The sequence below is a fragment of the Fistularia commersonii genome, chromosome 17 (genome assembly GCF_037954325.1).
Source record: "Fistularia commersonii isolate RoL2024-O1a breed Wild chromosome 17, RoL_Fcom_v1.0, whole genome shotgun sequence".
In the NCBI taxonomy this organism is placed as follows: domain Eukaryota; kingdom Metazoa; phylum Chordata; class Actinopteri; order Syngnathiformes; family Fistulariidae; genus Fistularia; species Fistularia commersonii.
The window spans coordinates 1815672-1833949 of NC_141300.1; the positions used below are offsets into that span (position 1 = coordinate 1815672).

At 54.9% G+C, this 18278-nt stretch overlaps 1 protein-coding gene across 2 annotated transcripts; it reads left to right on the top strand.

Moving 5' to 3' along the window:
* Positions 1-628: 628 nt before the first annotated feature.
* LOC147224691 (disintegrin and metalloproteinase domain-containing protein 10-like) lies at positions 629-15506 on the top strand. 2 transcript variants are annotated; one of them, XM_086163871.1, is made up of 16 exons: positions 631-795; positions 2132-2282; positions 4477-4595; positions 4674-4832; positions 5165-5265; positions 5495-5641; positions 6044-6136; positions 6214-6397; positions 6963-7126; positions 7217-7400; positions 8179-8329; positions 8418-8601; positions 9252-9360; positions 9444-9664; positions 9763-9889; positions 15151-15506. In XM_086163871.1, exons 1-16 carry the CDS (start codon positions 729-731, stop codon positions 15354-15356), a joined length of 2367 nt encoding a protein of 788 aa, XP_086019997.1. In that variant the 5' UTR covers positions 631-728; the 3' UTR covers positions 15357-15506. The 2 variants fall into 2 exon arrangements, with proteins under 2 accessions (XP_086019996.1, XP_086019997.1); XM_086163870.1 differs by having other exon boundaries at positions 629-795; positions 6963-7400.
* Positions 15507-18278: the final 2772 nt, after the last annotated feature.

The window sequence follows — 18278 nt, forward strand, 5'->3', positions numbered from 1 at the left end:
AATGATTCGTTTGGGTAATCCACCCGCTTCGTGTGTGGTCGCCACATAGCACGAAATACATAAATACCAGCGAAGCGCGCAGCCCCCCGCAGGATGTGAGGGTGAAGTACTTCATAATGTGCAAAAACACCAGTGACATAATTACCTACAACAGCGGCGGAAGTGACGTCACGAGCAGCCGTGCAGTAACTTCGTTGATAAGCGAGAAGAGAATGCAGTATTTCTGCGAGTACTAACGTATACTTAAGTGAAGTACCGGTGTACTTCTGACGGGGGTCGGGAGGCACTTTCCCCTGGAAACTACTGACGTCACGTGACGCACACTTGTGTGTGTGTGTGTGTGTGTGTGGGGGGGGGGGGGGGGTGCAACCCTTGGGCACAAGGGGAAGCCGCAACATAACAGATGGGGAAGCACTGTCAGCAAGGGGAAGCATAGCATACAGTGAAGGGGGGGGGGGGGGTTCACACACCGGCTGTGACGTCACGCAGGAAACTGTGAGGGAGAAGCGAGCACATCCTCTTGTGCGTGTCGTTTAAGGGGGAAGCTCCCAGGCGGCGGCGGGGGGAGGAAGGAACAAAAGAAGCGAGCGGTGAACCGCTCGTTTGGGTGAAGTGATTCGGTCGGATCCGAACGCCGCCCATTCGTACGGTTCGTCCGCGAGCGGTCCAACACTACTGCGCCTATCTAAGTAGGACAATAAAGTGGAAACGGCATCAATGGCTGAATAATGGATTCCGCCGACATGCTGCTGCTCCAACTTTCCCTGCTCGCCTGCCTGCTGGGCGCCGCCCAAGGTGAGCCGTGGCCGGGGGGCGGAGGTCCGGGTCCGGGTCCCGCGGCCGCTGGGGGGTTTTTGTCTTTCGGCTCGGCGGAGCGGCGGCTCGGCGGGGCCTGCGAGGCTTGTTGTCGGCGGGACTGCGCCCTTTTTCCGCGGCGGCGGACAAAGCCGCCGGGGCCGCCGCGCCGCTGTCACCGGCGTGCGGGAACCGCGGCCGCCGCCGCCGCCGCCGCCGGCCATTGTTGTGAGAAGATGGATCCGCGGACCGGATCCGGGGACCGCTAGCCGCGGCTAACGGACCGACGCGCAGCCTCGTACCGGGAACCCCCGCCCTCCCGGCTCGAACGGCTCCGGGGACGGTGGTGGGTCCTCGGCCACTGTCACGGCTCCGCGCCGGGATTCGACGGCCCCGGTTCCTCCCGCTGACCTCCGCTGCCCACTTCTTCTCGAATCTTCTCCGAGATCACCGCTCCGGTACCGGTGCCGGTTCTGACCCCCCCCCCCCCCCCCCCCATCTGATGGTTAATCTACTTCCGGTCAGAAAACTGGATTGTTTTTCTCCGATTCGTGACGTAAGATGACGGTAAAGGAGTTAAATTGTGTGTGTGTGTGTGTGTGTGTGTGTGTGTCTGTGTGTGTGTGTGTGTGTGTGTGTGTTTACCGGGTTGGACACACACAATAAAAAATTCAAGGTCCAAGTCTGAATATTTCATGTTGTGAAGGAACAGCGGGAGCTTGGAGCCCGAGGTCCTGGAGCTCCAGGGTCAAGGTGCTCCAGGTCCCGGTTCCCCCTCGGACCAGGTGCTCCAGATCACTGATCCCCAGGGTCCTGGAGCTCCGTGTCCAGATGCTCCAGTCTTGGTTGTCAAGGCCCTGATACACCATGATCCTGGTGCTCCTGATCCTGGATCTCTGGTCCCGTTTCAGCACATCTCGCTCTGCCAAACAGGCTGTTTTCTGATGCTGGAGCTGAACGGGTTGTGAAGAGTCTTTCTGATCTCCACCATCCACCCATCTGGTCCCCCCGTTCGGCTCCAGCAAAGCTCCAGGACGGATACGGAGCAGAACTCTGAAGACCAGAAACTGTCTGGTTAGCCTTCTTAGAGCCTACAGGCTGAGTAGCGCCGTGTCCAAACCAAAACACCAACAGACCAATGTGTGATTTTGTGTTTGTGGCATGGAGGTGCGAGAAGGTGACGTTGGCGTTGTGACAGAAACGTGTTTACAAGGGTGTAATAACTGTGTAATAACAGTGTCATAACATGTTTACTTCCCGGGACAAGAGCCAGAAGGCGTCTCCAGGAGTGAATCAGAACATCTCCCTGATGGCTCCTTCCTGTTTTCCTCCACAGGACAGTACAGGAACCCCCTGAACAAGTACATCCGTCACTACGAGGGCCTCTCCTACGACACGGAGCCGGTGCAAGGCCGGCACCAGCGGGCCAGGAGGGCACTGCAGCCCCACGACAGCTTCCTCCACCTGGAGTTCCACGCCCACGGAAGGTTGGTCCACGTTCACGTTCGCTTTCGCCGGGTCCTTCGGGTCCCTAAGAGAAGGTTCGGGGTGCGTTTGTTTGGCATGTGGAGTGGCCCCGCAAGGGAGGAGATAGGGGTCGGTGCGGTGAAGCAGCCGGAGAAGGTCAGCGGTGGGACTGTACTTGACAGGCAAGCCTGGCGGGTCCTCCTGCGGGTCTCCTTCGGGGTTCCTCCTCACTGGAGGTCTCGCGCTCGGGCTGCACTCCGCCGGAGTGGAGACGGAGATGTCGCCTTGATGGATCATGAGATGTCTGGAGATGCTGGCCCACCTCAGCTCCGGTGCGCCGGTTCCCAGTGTTCCTCAACATCTAAATTCTGCTCAGTATCTGCAAGTTGTCTGAACTAAAGACCTTCTCCTTTGGGCTGCTCCTTCCAGGGGCTCCAGCCCATCGCCTACCTCCATCCAGCCATCTCCTCTTCTAAACTTCCAGTCCTTTCCCCCTCCATCTACAAACCTCTCTGGTCTTCCTCCAGACCTGCAACCTCAGCATCCCACTCCCCAGATCTCCTCCATCCCTCCTCTGTCCACGTCCAAACCATCGCAGTGTGACTTTATCTCCAGAACATCTAACGCGTGCTGTCCTCCTGATGGACTCCTACGTGATCTTCTCGTCGTTTCCGTATGAAGTCATATTACCACGGTAACCCGTGTGTGTGATAGGACACGTTGTGGGAAATCAGGGGTGTGAAGACCACGCCCACCTCCACCCTCGTTCTTTACTAGGTGTGTGTGTGTGTGTCTCCATGCTTCCCTGGTGATATCTCCCACTCCAGGTGTTGATCTCCTCCATCACTAGAGGAGGACTCAGTGGTCCTCAGTGAGCTGTGGCCGGTGGAGGTCAGATGGAGGTCCTGCAGGTGTTTCTATGTGTTTTGGTTTGATTCTCTGGAAATCTCTAAACATAGAGTTGTGGAACCCGCCTGGAAGCCCAGAATGTTGATGAGGCTGATGCTGAACCTCCATCTAGACTCCTCCAGGATTTCGAGGCCCGAGGAGCTTCTCCCACCTTCTGATCGGTGGATCCAGTCGCGTGCTGGCTTCAGTTGATGATTAAGGAGAAATCAGATCTCCTCTGGCTTGGTGGCGGTGTCAGATGGTGATGCATCTCCATGGGTGTGAGCTCCTGGAGGTGCGCGGCGTGCGCGGGCGGGAACCCCCTCAAAAGCGTGTATAAATAGATCTGGTTGTGGTTCCTCCTCCGGCGCGCTGAAGCTCTTCTCGCTCTGCTGCACCGACTCCAGATCATCTGTCTGGTGCGTCGGCAGCAGCAGCAGCAGCAGCAGGAGCAGGAGCAGGAGCAGGTCCTGCTGCTCCGCCAGGGGTTCGCAGACAGCCAAAGGCAGGAGGACCTCCTGAAACGGTCAGCCGCTGACACGGAAACCCGAAGAAGACCCAGCGCGCCCGGATGTCCTCCCGGCCGGCGCTGGTCCGAGTCGAGGAGGATCTGCTGTGGACGCGATATCAGCAGGAGAATGCGGGGGAAGAAGCTGCTGACCTGCAGCGCGGAGACAAACAACGGGCCCATTGTCTTCTCTCCGGCCAGATGCTCCATCACCGCGCGGCCGTCCCCGACACAATTAAACTGCAGTTTCCTTCGGGAACAGAAGCTTGCTGGAAGCTTCTCTGCAGAAACCTGGCTTCCTCCTGCAAAGCCAGAGGGCCAGAGGTCCACACCAGATGACTTGGTCGGGAACGACCACGGCGGTGCAGCGGTTAGAGCCGCCCCTTTAGCCAGAAGGTCCCTGGTTGGATTCCCCTCCTGTGTGGGGTCTCCTCCCATCGTCTAAACATGCAGAAGGTTCTCTAGAAGCTTCCAACCCCTCTGAGTCCCTCAGAACTTGACATGTGGTGAACATCTCACCCGGACAGCACTTCGGAGGAAGCTGCGTTTATTCAGGGTTGGGCGCCGAGCCCGTCACCCCTAGCTGTCAGTGGGAAAGAGGCGGGGTTCGCCCTGAACCAATCACAGGGGCTCTTATATAAAGACATCCAACCATTCACACGTCTGCGCAACGTCGCGTCTCCAGTGAAGCTCCTGCATGTGTTTGGAACCCTATGCAGACACATGGAGAACATGTCGGCTCCTCCATTCAGAGGAGGTCCTATAAGTGTCGTTTTGCTCACGAAAAGGTCTTCATCCCATGCCGTCTCATGTTCCAGGCATTTTAACCTGCGGATGAAGAGAGACACCACCTTGTTCTCCAAGGACCTGAAGGTGGAGGTGTCTGGAGAAGAGGTTCCGTACGATACGTCTCACATCTACACGGGGGAAATTTACGGTGAGCCACAGATGGTCCTCCGCGTTCAGAGTCACGAAGGACAACTTTCGTGACGTTACCTTCTGCTCGGACCTCCAGGTGAGAAAGGCACCCTGACCCACGGCTCCGTCGTGGACGGCAAGTTTGAGGGCTTCATTCAGAGCTACCATGGCAACTACTACGTGGAGCCCGCTGAGAGGTACTTGGAGGGCAAGAACGTGCCGTTCCACTCCGTCATCTACCACGAGGATGACATCGGTGAGTCCGCAACTGCTGCCGCCTCGCAAACATCTCAGCCGGCCTCGCCGTAATCCACTTAGGGGAGGGGAAAGTGTAAGGTCAGGCCAGCTGGGGTGATACAAGCAGATGGGTGCGATCACACACACACTCACCTCAGAAGAGCAGTGATTCCCAGGGTGCTCATTAGCCGAGGAACATGATCTTCGGCTCATTTGAGCTCCCTGTTGAACATCAGCGCTCTGAGTTAGCATGTCGCTCACTTTGTCAGATACAGGCTGACCCAGGGGGTTAGGGAGCTAATGCTCAGAAGCTAATCCTCGCGCCGGTGTGTGTCGGCCTCTCTTGCTCAGTGTACCCGCACAAGTACGGCCCGGACGGAGGCTGCGCCGACAGCTCGGTCTTCCGGAGGATGAAGATGTACCAAGCGTCGGCCGTGGAGGAGCCACCTAAGGTGACCTGAGCACCGCACCTCCTAGAACCCCCGTGGAGACCGGGGAAGCGCGTGCACATCGGATCGGGCGCTTGAAAACCCCGGTCTTTCTTTGCGCCCGAGGTCCTCCGGCAGGTGAAGGACACAACCTGAACATACCGGCCGTTGTGTCCTTCAGCTGTTGTCGGGCGGAAAATGCAGAAGACACACGTAACGGACCGCGTGTCCTGTTCTGCCCCTTGGTCTGAAGCTCGACGGCGAGTCCGGGCCCGGTGAGTCGGTGCTGCTGAGGAGGAGGAGGATGGCCCAGGCCGAGAGGAACACCTGCCAGCTCTTCATCCAGACCGACCACCTCTTCTACAAGTACTACAAGACCAGAGAGGCGGTCATCGCTCAGGTAGAGCCCCCCGACAATCCTCCGCCGCACCTTCTTTAGAGGCGAAGCCGGCCCGGCGGCCCCCGACGCTGTCGGCTCCCTCTAATTCAGCTTGAACACTTAATCCAGCCGGCAACCGGCGAGTGTGCCATAAGTAGGTTTGGGCTTGAGCGACCTTCTCCCGGCTGGAGGGACGTCTGACCTACTCTCAAGTCCCGATCATCTATTTATAGATGCCTGGCGCCGCATTGGAGATTATAACTCAGACCTTCTCCGCAGCAGTCTGAGTCGTTGAACAATTCGTATCAGGATCTCCAGTCGGTCCGGGATGTCCTCATCCCGCGGCGCCGCACGTCCAGAGTTGCAGAAGACGTGAAGCTGACCGTTAGCCTTCTGACCTGCGGCCGATGGTCTCTCCCTCAGATCTCCAGTCACGTGAAGGCCATCGACGCCATCTATCAGGGCACCGACTTCATGGGCATCCGCAACATCAGCTTCATGGTCAAAAGGATCAGGGTGAGTCCGGCGCCGCCGTCAACATGACGAAATCCCCGCTCCATCTCAACGTGATGCCGCCCCCCCCCCCCCCACAGGTAAACACAACCAGCGACGAGAGGGACAGGTCCAACCCCTTCCGCTTCGCCAACATCGGCGTGGAGAAGTTCCTGGAGTTGAACTCGGAGCAGAACCACGACGACTACTGCTTGGCCTACGTCTTCACCGACAGAGACTTCGACGACGGCGTGCTGGGTTTGGCGTGGGTGGGAGCGCCGTCAGGTACTGCAGAACGGTCGCTCCGCGCCGACCACCGCCGGGGTCCGACTCCGACCGGATTAACGGGGCGGTCCTTGGAAAGCAGACACGCAAACCTTCGGCCGTCCTCCGTTGCGGTAGCCTCGATGTGCTCTCTGCACGGTGTCGGAGTCGGGTTCTCCAAAGAGCGTCTGAGGAATGCTGGTAGTCTCAACCCCGGATTACGACCTGTCAAATAATCCCCGGGCTCCTGAGCGGGAGCCGGCCCGTGAACCGGCAGCCTGTTGTTTTTACCGTAAAACCTTAATTGCATCCGGCGTTGTCTCCTAAACGGTCACGAGTGTGGATATTCCACCGCTGGGTCACATCAACGCATCGCTAATCCCAGAGATAATCCGACTTCGCTGCGTGGCGCGGCGGCGGTTGTCACAAGGGAAAGGACGGCGGCCCGGGGCCGGCGGCGGCGGCTTTAGAGCATCATCTCGTTTGGGAAGCCGTCGGTCACCTGCTCAATTAAAGCTGTGTGTCGGTGGCAGCTGTTCGCCGCATGAATCCCGAAGCCCTGAAGGTTCTTCCGGCTTCTCCTCAGGGAGCTCCGGTGGAATCTGCGAGAAGAGCAAGCTCTACTCGGACGGGAAGAAGAAGTCTCTCAACACGGGCATCATCACCGTGCAGAACTACGCCTCGCACGTTCCTCCGAAGGTCTCCCACATCACGTTTGCACATGAAGTGGGACACAACTTTGGCTCCCCGGTGAGTAGCCCCGAAAGTCGGGGACGCAGTAGAGGAGGAAGGGCGCTCCCTCACGCCTTCTCCTCTTCCTCTTCTCGTCGTCACTCTCAGCACGACTCCGGATCCGAGTGCACCCCAGGGGAGTCCAAGAGCCAAGACAGGAAGGAGAAGGGCAATTACATCATGTACGCCAGGGCCACATCGGGGGACAAGCTCAACAACAACAAGTTCTCCATCTGCAGCGTCCGCAACATCAGCCAGGTGCTGGAGAAGAAGCGAAACAACTGCTTCGTGGGTACGTTTCGAGAACTCGCTGTCGATTCTCGTCAACACCGGCTGATTTAACCCTCTGCGGTTCCGAGCAGAAACTCAGTGTAGCTTGTAAAGGTGCAGGACTGTTTTCTCCGTCCTCTGCTTGCTCATGGAGTTTTGGTACCTTCTGAGTCAGCCCTCGGTGATATTAGCTGGAAATAACAAGCTGACAGTGTTTCCAGGAAGCATAGATCAAGATGTGGAGGTTCACCTTGTGAGTGAGGAGGACGGAAAGGATCAGGAAGGAGTCCATCAGAGGGAAAGCACATGGTAGATTTTCTGGAGAAGGTACACTGAGATGGTTTGGTAGAAGGATGCTGAGGATGGCGAGGTTAGAGTTGCCCGACAGGAGGTCTAGAGGAGGACCAGAGAAGAGGTTTATGGGTGAAGGAAAAGGATACGGAGATTAGGGTCAGATTGGGGGCGGCCCCTGAAGGGAGCAGCCCGAGAAGTAGTGTTTCCTGTTGTCAAGGCTTCACAAGTCTCCATCGGTCTGTAAGGACCCGACGTTCTGATGCTCTACCGGCCAACCAATGACTGTCTCGGATTACGATGCGGCCTGGCTCCAGCGTGGATCCCTTTTTATCTCGGCCCGTTTGATATTTCTTTCCACGGTTCTATTAATATTTTATAGTGTTACGTAACGCCGTGCCTGATTTGTCCCGTGCTGTAAGACTCCGTTCCCTCCGACCGGCAACGTTGCCTGCCCTGACGCGATGGCGCCCGTGCGAGCGTCATGTGTTCTGTGCCTTTGCCGGCAGAGTCTGGCCAGCCCATCTGTGGTAACGGGCTGGTGGAGCCCGGCGAGGAGTGCGACTGTGGTTACAGCGACCAGTGCCGGGACCAGTGCTGCTACGACGCCAATGAGCCCGACAACAAGAAGTGCCGATTAAAGCCCTCGAAAGTCTGCAGGTACCGACCGAGGCCTCCGCCTGTCGGGACCCTCTCTTTCTTTTTTCTGTAAAATCACACTTCGTGTCGTCGTTTTAATGCCCGTCAGTCCGAGCCAGGGGCCCTGCTGCACTGCCGAGTGCACCTACAAGGGCCGCAGCGAGAAGTGCCGGGAGGAGTCGGAGTGCGCCCATCAGGGCATGTGCAACGGAGTCAGCGCCCAGTGCCCGTCGTCCGAGCCCAAGGCCAACTTCACCGCCTGTCACGGGGAGACACAAGTCTGCCTCAACGGGGTGAGTGCCGCCCGTCCCGAGAGGTACCGGCCTTCGGTAGAGGTAGCGGTACTCCCAGGGGTCATGTATGCTCGGGCAGCTCGGAGAGCTCGGGCTGCACAGTAGAGCGCGGCGGTCTGCGGACATTAAATCCCAATTCCAAGAATCCAAAAATTCGCCCCGGCTAAACCGATGCCGCGTTATTTTCTCCTCTCGTCCATCCGCCGGTGGCACTTGAGCATACTGGAAAATGCCGCCCCCCACAACCTCCAGCGCTACTGCTCTTCCGTGAGCTCCCCAAGAATGTAGAGAACCACGCTCTGAGGATTTACTGTCGAGCAGAAATGAGCCTTAATAGTACTCCCGCGAGAGAGGACAGAGAGAGATAAGTCCATTAAGACAATGGGACGTCAGGGTACTTTTGCACCCTTGAGGAGGACCTGAAACTGCAAACCACTGAGACACTTTAATTCAAAATACAGATACTGTAAAACAAGACCAATATCCTTTAACCTTCCTTTCTTGTCGCTGCCATTTTTGCTGGAGAAACGACAGCGGCCTTTGGCTTCGGGGTGCTTTTACTGTCAGTTTTCAGTACCGATTTGTAGATACAAGACATTGATATTCGTACAAGCCAGTCGGTGACCTCGCCGCCGTCCCGCTCCCCCCAGGGCTGTTCGGGATCCATCTGCGAGAAGTATGGGCTGGAGGCCTGCACCTGTGCCAGCCAGGATGGCAAGGATGAGACGGAGCTTTGCCATGTGTGCTGCATGGAGAAGAGTGAGTCCCTCCACCCCGCCTGCTGCGCTTGCAAGTCTACGTTGTCCAGCACGTCGTGCTGAGTTTGTGTCTCGTGGCCGCAGTGAATCCCAACACCTGCAGCAGCACAGGGTCCGAGCGTCTGGCCCGCTTCTTCAACAAGAAGGTGACGACCCTGCCGGCCGGCTCGCCCTGCAACGACTTCAAGGGCTACTGTGACGTGTTCATGAAGTGTCGTCTGGTGGATGCGGACGGGCCTCTGGCCAGGCTGAAGAAGGCCATCTTCAACCCGGAGCTCTACGAGAACATCGCCGAGTGGATTGTGGTACGTATTCGTCTCACCTGTGCGATTGGAAGAACACATATTTTTAGCGGTTGAATCTGCACGGATCTTGCTTGACCTGTGCTTGGGTTGACCTCCAGGCCCACTGGTGGGCGGTGTTATTGATGGGCATCGCCCTCATCATGCTGATGGCCGGTTTCATTAAGATCTGCAGTGTACACACGCCGAGCAGCAACCCCAAACTTCCACCTCCGAAACCTCTCCCAGGTGAGTCCGGGCTTCTTTTTGAAATATCGAACACCCATCTGAAGCAAAAGTGTAAACTCGAAACCCTTCCTCCGGTTCCTGCCTGTCAATAGAATATGATGCAGCTAAATACCTTTCGACAGCTAACGGTGCAAACCCTTAAAGTTTTCGTCATTGCGCCACAGTCTCAGATCTTGTGTCTCACACTCTTGTTAAAACTCCTTCCGACCGTTTAAAATGTACCCGATACAAGCTCATGTCACGGAGAGATGTTTCACGTCTGCATCTCCAGATTAAATGCTAGAGACAAACCGCTATCCTTGGATATCAGACCTGCAGACATGAGGAGAAACAAAAATCAGTTCCCTCCAAATGGAGAACCAACAACGCTGAGACATGACCAGACCAGACCGCACAGGAGCAATGATCCCACTTGGCATATCCCTCTACTGAGGGAACAGGTCACCAAAAAACCAGGCTAAGGTAGTTGTTTCGGCCCTGTTGTCTGACCAACACTAAATGCTTACCATCTCCTCGTCTTAAATGGTTGCGTCTCCATTCCATCGGCTATACGGCATGGAGCAAGTTTCCCGCATCCCAACCTTTGTAATATCTCATCCGTACTTCGTTGCCATCGGTAACTTCAACCGCGGTGGCCATCTGGCGAAAAGGGAAATAAATCCTGCACCTCAGTCAGCACACGTCGGCTCTCCGGCAGCGAAACCTCATAGTGGCCTACTGAGCGTCCCCGGGAGGTCCGACAGTGCTGTGATGCTCCTCATCCTGATGTCCCCATAGCCCCATGGAAGTAAGTCCAAGTCTACCGATGTGCCCTCCAAAAGAGCGGACCGAAATGGAGGGTCAAGTTTAACAATACTAAAGTAAGCTTCGCAGACTTCCATCATGCCTCGGAGGAAGGTAACATTTCCAAATTTCACTTACGCCCTGAAGTCGAAGGCACGGATGGCCTTCGACTTCAGGAGGTCCTTCAGAACAGACTCTTAGAACGAGCAGTGTTTTTATTTCAGTTCCATTTTAGCAGAAGCAGCTCGGCCATATTCTGATGATGTCCTCATTATCACGACCCCTTTCAGACGCCTAGTACGAGGAAATATGAGAGAGCCCTCGACTGAATTCATGACTGGGCTTGTTCCGTAGCTGCGAGGACAGGGGAGGAAGTGAAAGAGCAGCAGTGAGCAGCCTTATTGGAGGCGCTAGCTGTTAGCCTCCGGTCCCACGGTCCGTAGACCTCACCCGAGCACCTTCAGGTCTCGTCAGGGAGGATGACCGAACAGGCGTCAAGCCCCGTTAATTTAAATTTCGATAGTCTTCTTTCTGTATTAATGCGAGCTATCCCTACTCTCTTGTACCCTCAGCGTATCTGTTTATTACATTTTCTTGATCTGTGCTCATGAAGCTATAAATAATATTGGCCTTCTGTGATTCCTGCTGGAGATGAAAGCTCCTGCTTTTCTTGACCCCAAACGGAGATCTTTCCTCACACAGTTCCGCTTTGCACCCACAAATCTGCCTTTTTTTTGCCGTACGCGCCTCACTTCCCAGCTTGGAGAAGGGAACCCAGAGCGCCACAAACCACTCCAGGTTAATAGCCTGGAAACCACATAAATCAGCAGATCTTGGTTTCATTTCTGCCTGCAGCTCCATCTGGTTGCCCTCCACCCACGCCGACCGTAGCCCTCACCCTCAATCCTTGTAATAAACAGCCAGTTGGATAAAGCCGACTTTGTAAAGATGCCTGCCAGCACGCCGACATGGCGTATGAGCAGGTACCATTTCCGAAGCGCTCACCGTGAAAGGTGTTTGACTTGCAAGTCCTTGGTAGAATAATGTCATCCGTGATCTTCCAAATCAGCATATCAGGACTTCCGCTACTTAATTGTGGTTGGGTGGAGGTCCAGCCAATCATGTCGACCTCACTTATTTGTTCAGCGAGTTCATTGGCAAGCGTCGGCCAAGCACTTCTAGCGTTACGAAGCCTAAAATGGCTAAACTCTGGGTTTTTGTGTCAACAGTCCAAAGTTGGGTCTTTGGGAGTCCAGCTAGACTTCCCTTTGGCATCTTCCCCTCTTGGACTCTAGTACTTAATGCTTCCTTTTTTTTTGGTTTTGACCTTTTTTTTTGCCCTTTCCTGGGCGGGAAAATGAGTGATGGCCCGAGGGCAGAGGAAAGGCCCGGGGCAGATGCACCGGGCACCTCATCGTATTTGACTGCTGATTTTGAGGTCCAACTAAGTCCCTCTGCCCCAGAGCTCCGGGATGGCCCTTGGTAATATCACACCCGGTAAAGAAGACGTTCGAAGAACAGTGTTAAATTATTGAGACTGTGACTTCATCATCCCTCGAGGCGATCATGCCTGTGGGTCCGAAGCCATCCATCTTCTGGGCAGTCGGCATCTGCCGCTGCTTCCTCAGCGATGCTCCTCGGACGTTTGCATCCCTGCAGGTGATTTACTGCCTCCTCGTCTCCTTCGCTCTTCCTCCCCGTCAGAGTTGTATTTCAAGTTTTGGCGTCCCGCTTCGTATTATTTCAAGTTCCGCTGTTCCTCGGCCCTTTATCATCCGGTCCACATCCTGAATCGGGTGCTGATGTTTGAAGTCGTGCTGTCTAAAGATGTCTTCAAAGTCCAGTCACCCTATTTTATCTTCTGTCTGTTGTCCATAAACTCCATGCTGTCCTTTTCTCCTCTCAACGTCGCAGTGATCGGTTTGCACATTGCCCAAGTCGAAGTAATACGTTGCCCCCGTTTGCGGAGTCATAAAGGGCGAACCCCCTCCTCACAGAAGACACCTGCTACATCACAATGACAAAACACAGGACTTGCACTATAATAGGACATCGCAGCCCTCGTGTACCTTCCTGCTCCATCATCATGATGTTCCCCATCTTCTTCAGCTTACCTTGGCTCTCCATATTTTCAAGCGTCCCCCAGAGAAAGGGCTAACGTCTTGCAAACTTCTGAATTGGCAAAGCTCTTCGGCGTGACGTAAAAGCCCCAAACAACATTTTGACCCCACGTTTTGACAGCACTGCACCGCACAACATCTTTCAATCGTGACAGGTCTGTGCGCCGTCGTCCATTGACTGAGATCCATCGGAGAAAGAGGACTACACAAAATGTATTTGGTAGCCGATGTTGACTCGAAGTCCCGTGCAAATCCTTCGTCACAGCTTTGTACTCCTGCAGTTGCTGCAACAACATTGAGCAATCCTTCAGTCTTCTGAACTGTTGCTACAGGGAGTTGTCTTCCCTCCACCTCCCAGTTCTAACCTTCCTCAGCGCTTGTTGCTGTCTGGGAATCTCTAAGGTCAAATTGCCCTCATTCTTTCCTCTTACAGCCATCTTGAAGCTCCTTCCCTCGCTACGCTCTCCGTACTCTGAAATGTCTTTATTATTTCCAACTGCCATATTCTGCTTTTTCCTCGTCCTGTTTTTCCTCTTCGGGTTCTGTGGATGTTCTCAGGGGCTCCACCTCCTGGGGGCCATCAAAGTTCACTTTCCCGTCCAGATAGCTTTCATCTTAACTACTATTTCCAAATGATCTGCCTCTCATGTCCCTGTTCCCCGGGTCTTACAAGAAGATTCTCAAACCTTTCAGCCTCAGCAGGAGGATTTCACAGGTTTCACAGTTTATGTCACACTTATGGTGGTTACCTCTAGTAACCATGGTAACTGTATTACATCATACTGAGAAGAAGAAGAAGAAGAAGAAGAAGAAGAAGAAGAAAGCCCTTGATTTAGTCACAGTCAGTTCTACACTCAGCACAGCATCAGTAAACTTGATCTCTGCGTCGAACCATCTGTGATGAGCTGCGGGGTTCATTTTGGAATTTGGTGTTTTGCTCAACGGTACTTCGGCAGGCTAGGAGGAGCTCAGGAATCGAAACCAGGAAGAGCCAGTTTCAAGGTGACTGCTTCGATTGTCTAAGTACGGCGCCTTACCGTAACCTGCTGTAAGGGCCCTGCAGAAAAAAAGCTGCTAAGTATCGCAGAAGATACATGAATCCAGAAAATTAGATCCCTCGTGACAGTGATGAAGCCCTAATACATCCTGAGAGCCTCGGAGTGTGAGACTCCACAAGAGGAACCATCTGGTTTTGGCCAGGTGCCTCCAAGGAACTCATTGCCGCCTGTCCAGTTAGCCCAGGTCGTTCTGGGCCCGGGTGCTGGAGGCTCATCCCGCTCTTGACGTTTTCCACATTTCTCCTCAACACCCTTAGGACTCCACAGTAAACGATAGTAATCCAGAATCAACTGAGACCACCTCCACCTTAATAGTACGAGAGCAGTGGCCTTAATGTCTGTGGACCTCTTTCCCAGCCCTCGTCACCTCACCGACGACATCCTCCCGGTTTCTGCTCCCAGCTCTTCCCGAAGCACCGGCCAGCTCAGGCTTTTTAAGGGACTCCTTTGTGCTCCTGGATCTGGAGCAGACGGGTCAGGACGGCAGTGGACTTTGTCCTGAGGCTCTTCTCTGGACTTAGTGCCTCGCGGTTGATGTGCCAACCGATGCCGTGTCGGCAGAGCGCGAGGAACTCCCCTCCTCGCTCCGCCGAAAGCGACTTCATTAATAAATGATGGGCGGTCTAAAAGCAGCTGCACGCGTGCGGGCGATTCGCTGCTGCTCAACCAGAAGAACTGGGGCATGGAGCTCAGAGGACGGGAAGGAAGCGGGGCGTGGACAAGTCAGCGTACCGCCAGAGCCGGTAGTCCCTTTGGCTTCGGCTCACTCGGTAGAGCCGGCGGGAAGGTTGGTTGTCGGTCCGATTCCGTGTTTCTCACGTTCGCATGCCGCCCAAATGGTAGCTCTACCGAGTGAATGCGAGCAAGAGTAAAGCAGCGCGGCGTGAAACCACCGAAGGCCTCGTCACTGTCGGCTACATCCCATAATAATCAGGTGTTGTTTGGGGATTACAGACATAATCCCTGATCTGACACCGATGGATTGGAGCCACTGTCGTACGAAGCCCGGAGCGAAGGGAGCTGGAAGGTTCCATGTAACCGGAAGCCGTGTTGGCTCCGGGCCTCCGGCACCATCTCCTCCAGTTCCGACCCCCTCGTCTTCAGCTCGCCCTTTGTTTTGGAATAACGCAAACAGGATGAGGACTAACACATCCTCCTCCCGGGCTAATCCTCCCCCCTGTGTCGGCGGTTCCGTTCGTTTCGGACGAACATACCCGCGGAGACGCTACCCCCGGTAGCCTCGAGGTCTTCGGGTCCGTTCGCGTCGTCGTTTCTGATCCGGCGTCGGCTCTCGTTGCAGGCACGTTGAAGCGGCGGCGAGCGCAGCAGCACGCCAGCTCCCAGGTGCAGCACCAGTCGCAGCACCCACACTCCCACCAGCACGGAGGGCACGGCGGCCACGGCGGCCAGCGGCAAGGCCAGAGGCAGCCCCAGCGGCAGGCGCAACCCCAGAGGCACCACCGCCAGCCCAGAGAGAACTATCAGATGGGCCAGATGAGACGCTGAGACCCTCCGAGCGGAACCCCCCCGTGCCCCTCCAATGCCTTGGCTCCTCCTTGTGCCTACAGTGGGAAACTAAAGCGTCACTCCATCCAAAGAAAAGCCTGACGTGGTTGTTAGTCGTGGTCATGTCCTCCATCTGCAGACACAGCAAACACAGCGAGAAGAGAAAGCAGCGTCTAGCACCTGGTTTGGCTCTTTGTGGAGTGGACTCCAACCGTCGGCCACCTCCAATGCAGTGCGATCCAGCGACTCGTTCTCCATCTTTGCTTTTTGTTTTTTTTTCTTTCTTCTCCTTCTGGTCTGTTTTCTCAGGAGTGCCAAGGAGTTTAAGGAACCGTGTGTAGCTATAGTACATTCTGTGGTGTTGTTTTTCGTTTTTATCGCGACGTCTCCGCGGGCGACCCCTCCCCCGACCCCTGGCCGCAGGCGGACCGTTCCCTGGTCGTGTTTTTTTTTTTTTTTTTTTTTTTTTTTTTTGGTTCGCCGTCGGCGCCAGAGACGCTCGGTGGCCGGGGGAGGGGAGGGGGCAACACACACACACACACACACACACACACACACATACACCCCGCGGCACTTTTTCTTTTATTTTCTTCTGGTGATTTTAAGCGACGGACGGACACGCACTCCGGCGTCCCGTGCAGACGGCCTTCTGCATGTGACTGTAAATACTCCGTGTACCATAAAGTGAAAAACAAAACTATTTCTTCTACTGTAAATGTGTAATACTTCACTCTTCTTTTATCTTCTCGGTTAGTGCTCTCAGGACTCTTTACACACACAGTGACGGGATGGCGGCGAGTTCCATGGATGCCGCCGTTCGGGGAGAAGGGGAAGGCGGGGGCGGGGGAAGGGGCGGGACGCCATAGAGTTCTCTCCGCGGTCGTCCAATCAGGTGGATCGATTCACTCCCGCTAGACTTCAAGGTCAACTCGTTTGTTGTTTTTTTTAGTTGTTCAAGCCCCGCCCCCCTTTTCCATCCTTCCATCTGTTCTTAAACCGTCTTGCTAACGTTCCCGTTTTCGGTTCTGCCGTGTAGCATGCTAGACGAGAGCCGGGGGCGTCGCCACGGCGACACAACGGGAAGGTCACCTAGCTTGTTCTACCTTTTTACTGTTTTTAACCGATTTGATTGTGATGATGATGATGAAGAATGAATAACCACTAACTGATGATGATGTTGATGGTCCTACCTGCTGGGAGAGGAGATCCGGTCACCGTGGAGACTGCTGTGGCTTAGATTAGCAGTGAGAGTGTACCATGTTAGTTTACATGAGTGTGGAAATACATTTTAAAAGTGACTCCATGTGGATGTACAGAAAAAAAAAGAAGAAAAAGATATAAAAAAAAAAAAAAAAAAAAGTGTTTCGCTTCAGAACATTATTATCGGTGGGACGGAGAACCGAGACTTTCTGTGGGCATGCAGACACATTTATTAAATGTGACTATCAATTGACCTCTGCTCTGTAATATTTCTATGTGTCCCGACATGCTTTGACCCCGCCGGAGATAGCCTGGGGGGGGGATTAGCATCGCGCCGCCATCCTGTTTTCGCACACACACATTTTCAAGTGAGGCGGTTTTCTAACACACACACCCCCCCGCCCTGAAAACACACACACCCTGCAGCACGGATAAGGCCGTTCCCCGACGTGCCCATGAGCCAGGCAGCAGAGATGGGGCTTAACACTTTGAATCGTGTGTCTGTGTGTGTGTGTGTGTGTGTGTGTGTGTGTGTGTGTGCTGGCGTTCATTTCTTTTTAGGGAATGCATGCGGTCCTGATCACGAGTAATCTATTACACTTGTAAGTTGGAGTACTGGTGCTTGGGCGGGGGGGGTTGTTGGACCTTGGAGGAGCCTCTCCTGAACAGAACCTCCAACCGGAAGGTCCCGCTGCGTTTCCAGACTTTCCGTTCCCTCATTCTTGTCCTCCGACGATCCCTCGCTTCCTCGTTCATGTGACTCCGCCCCCACCTCCTTCCCTCTTCATCTCCTCTGTTCTCATTGGTCGCTCTGCGCCGAGCCCCCCCCCCCCCAAACAACCATGTTGCCATGGTGAGTGGGCGGAGCTAACACGGCATGGTTCGACTTCATGTTCACTGTGTTTTATAGAGCCCCCCCACACACACACACACACACACACACCCCTGACTTCTGTTCACTTTGAACGTTTTTACTAAAAAACAAAAGAAAAGGTTTCAAAGTGTTTTGTGCAAAGAGATGTCATTTTTTTTTCTGGAGTTCTTGAAATGCATTCATTAAAAGACTCGTTCAGAACCAGTGGGACCTTCTCTTCTTCCTGTCTGGAGCTCCTTCTTCTGGTGACCCGCTGGGGTTTCGCAACGCGCGATTGGTCGGTTGTAGCGACCTGTGACCCCGGAGCTCCTCCGTCGGACCAGGACATCATGAATCCCGATGGGAGTGGAGCACCGGACCTTCATTTGTTCATCAGGTCAGGGTTCTTCTCGGCAGGAAGGGGGGCCGCCAGCTGGTTTAAAGTGTGATCTCTGTCTCACCTTGAGGACCATGTGACCCATGCTCTGCCAGGTGGAGGAGGATCTGCGGTGAAACCCCTGAGGCTTCTGACTCTGTGAGTCAGCGGCATCCACCCCCTCCATCACCGGCATCACGGGACGGAGGTTCTCCACGTTCCCCGCCGGCGCCGCCGCCCACCCGGGAGCTGGGACCTTCTCGCCGTGATGCAACATTCACGTGGGAGCGTGCGTTGGATCCCGGAAGCCGCCGCCGCACGTGTGCTGGAACGTGGACGCCATCGATTTCCAGTTTGGATCCCCGTCGGTGTTGATGGAACCGCGCACATGCCCATCATGCAGAAACCGCAGAGGAACCACGCAGAATCCACACAGGATCCACACAAGAACTTCAGATGAACCACGGAGGAACCGCAGAGGAACCATGGAGGA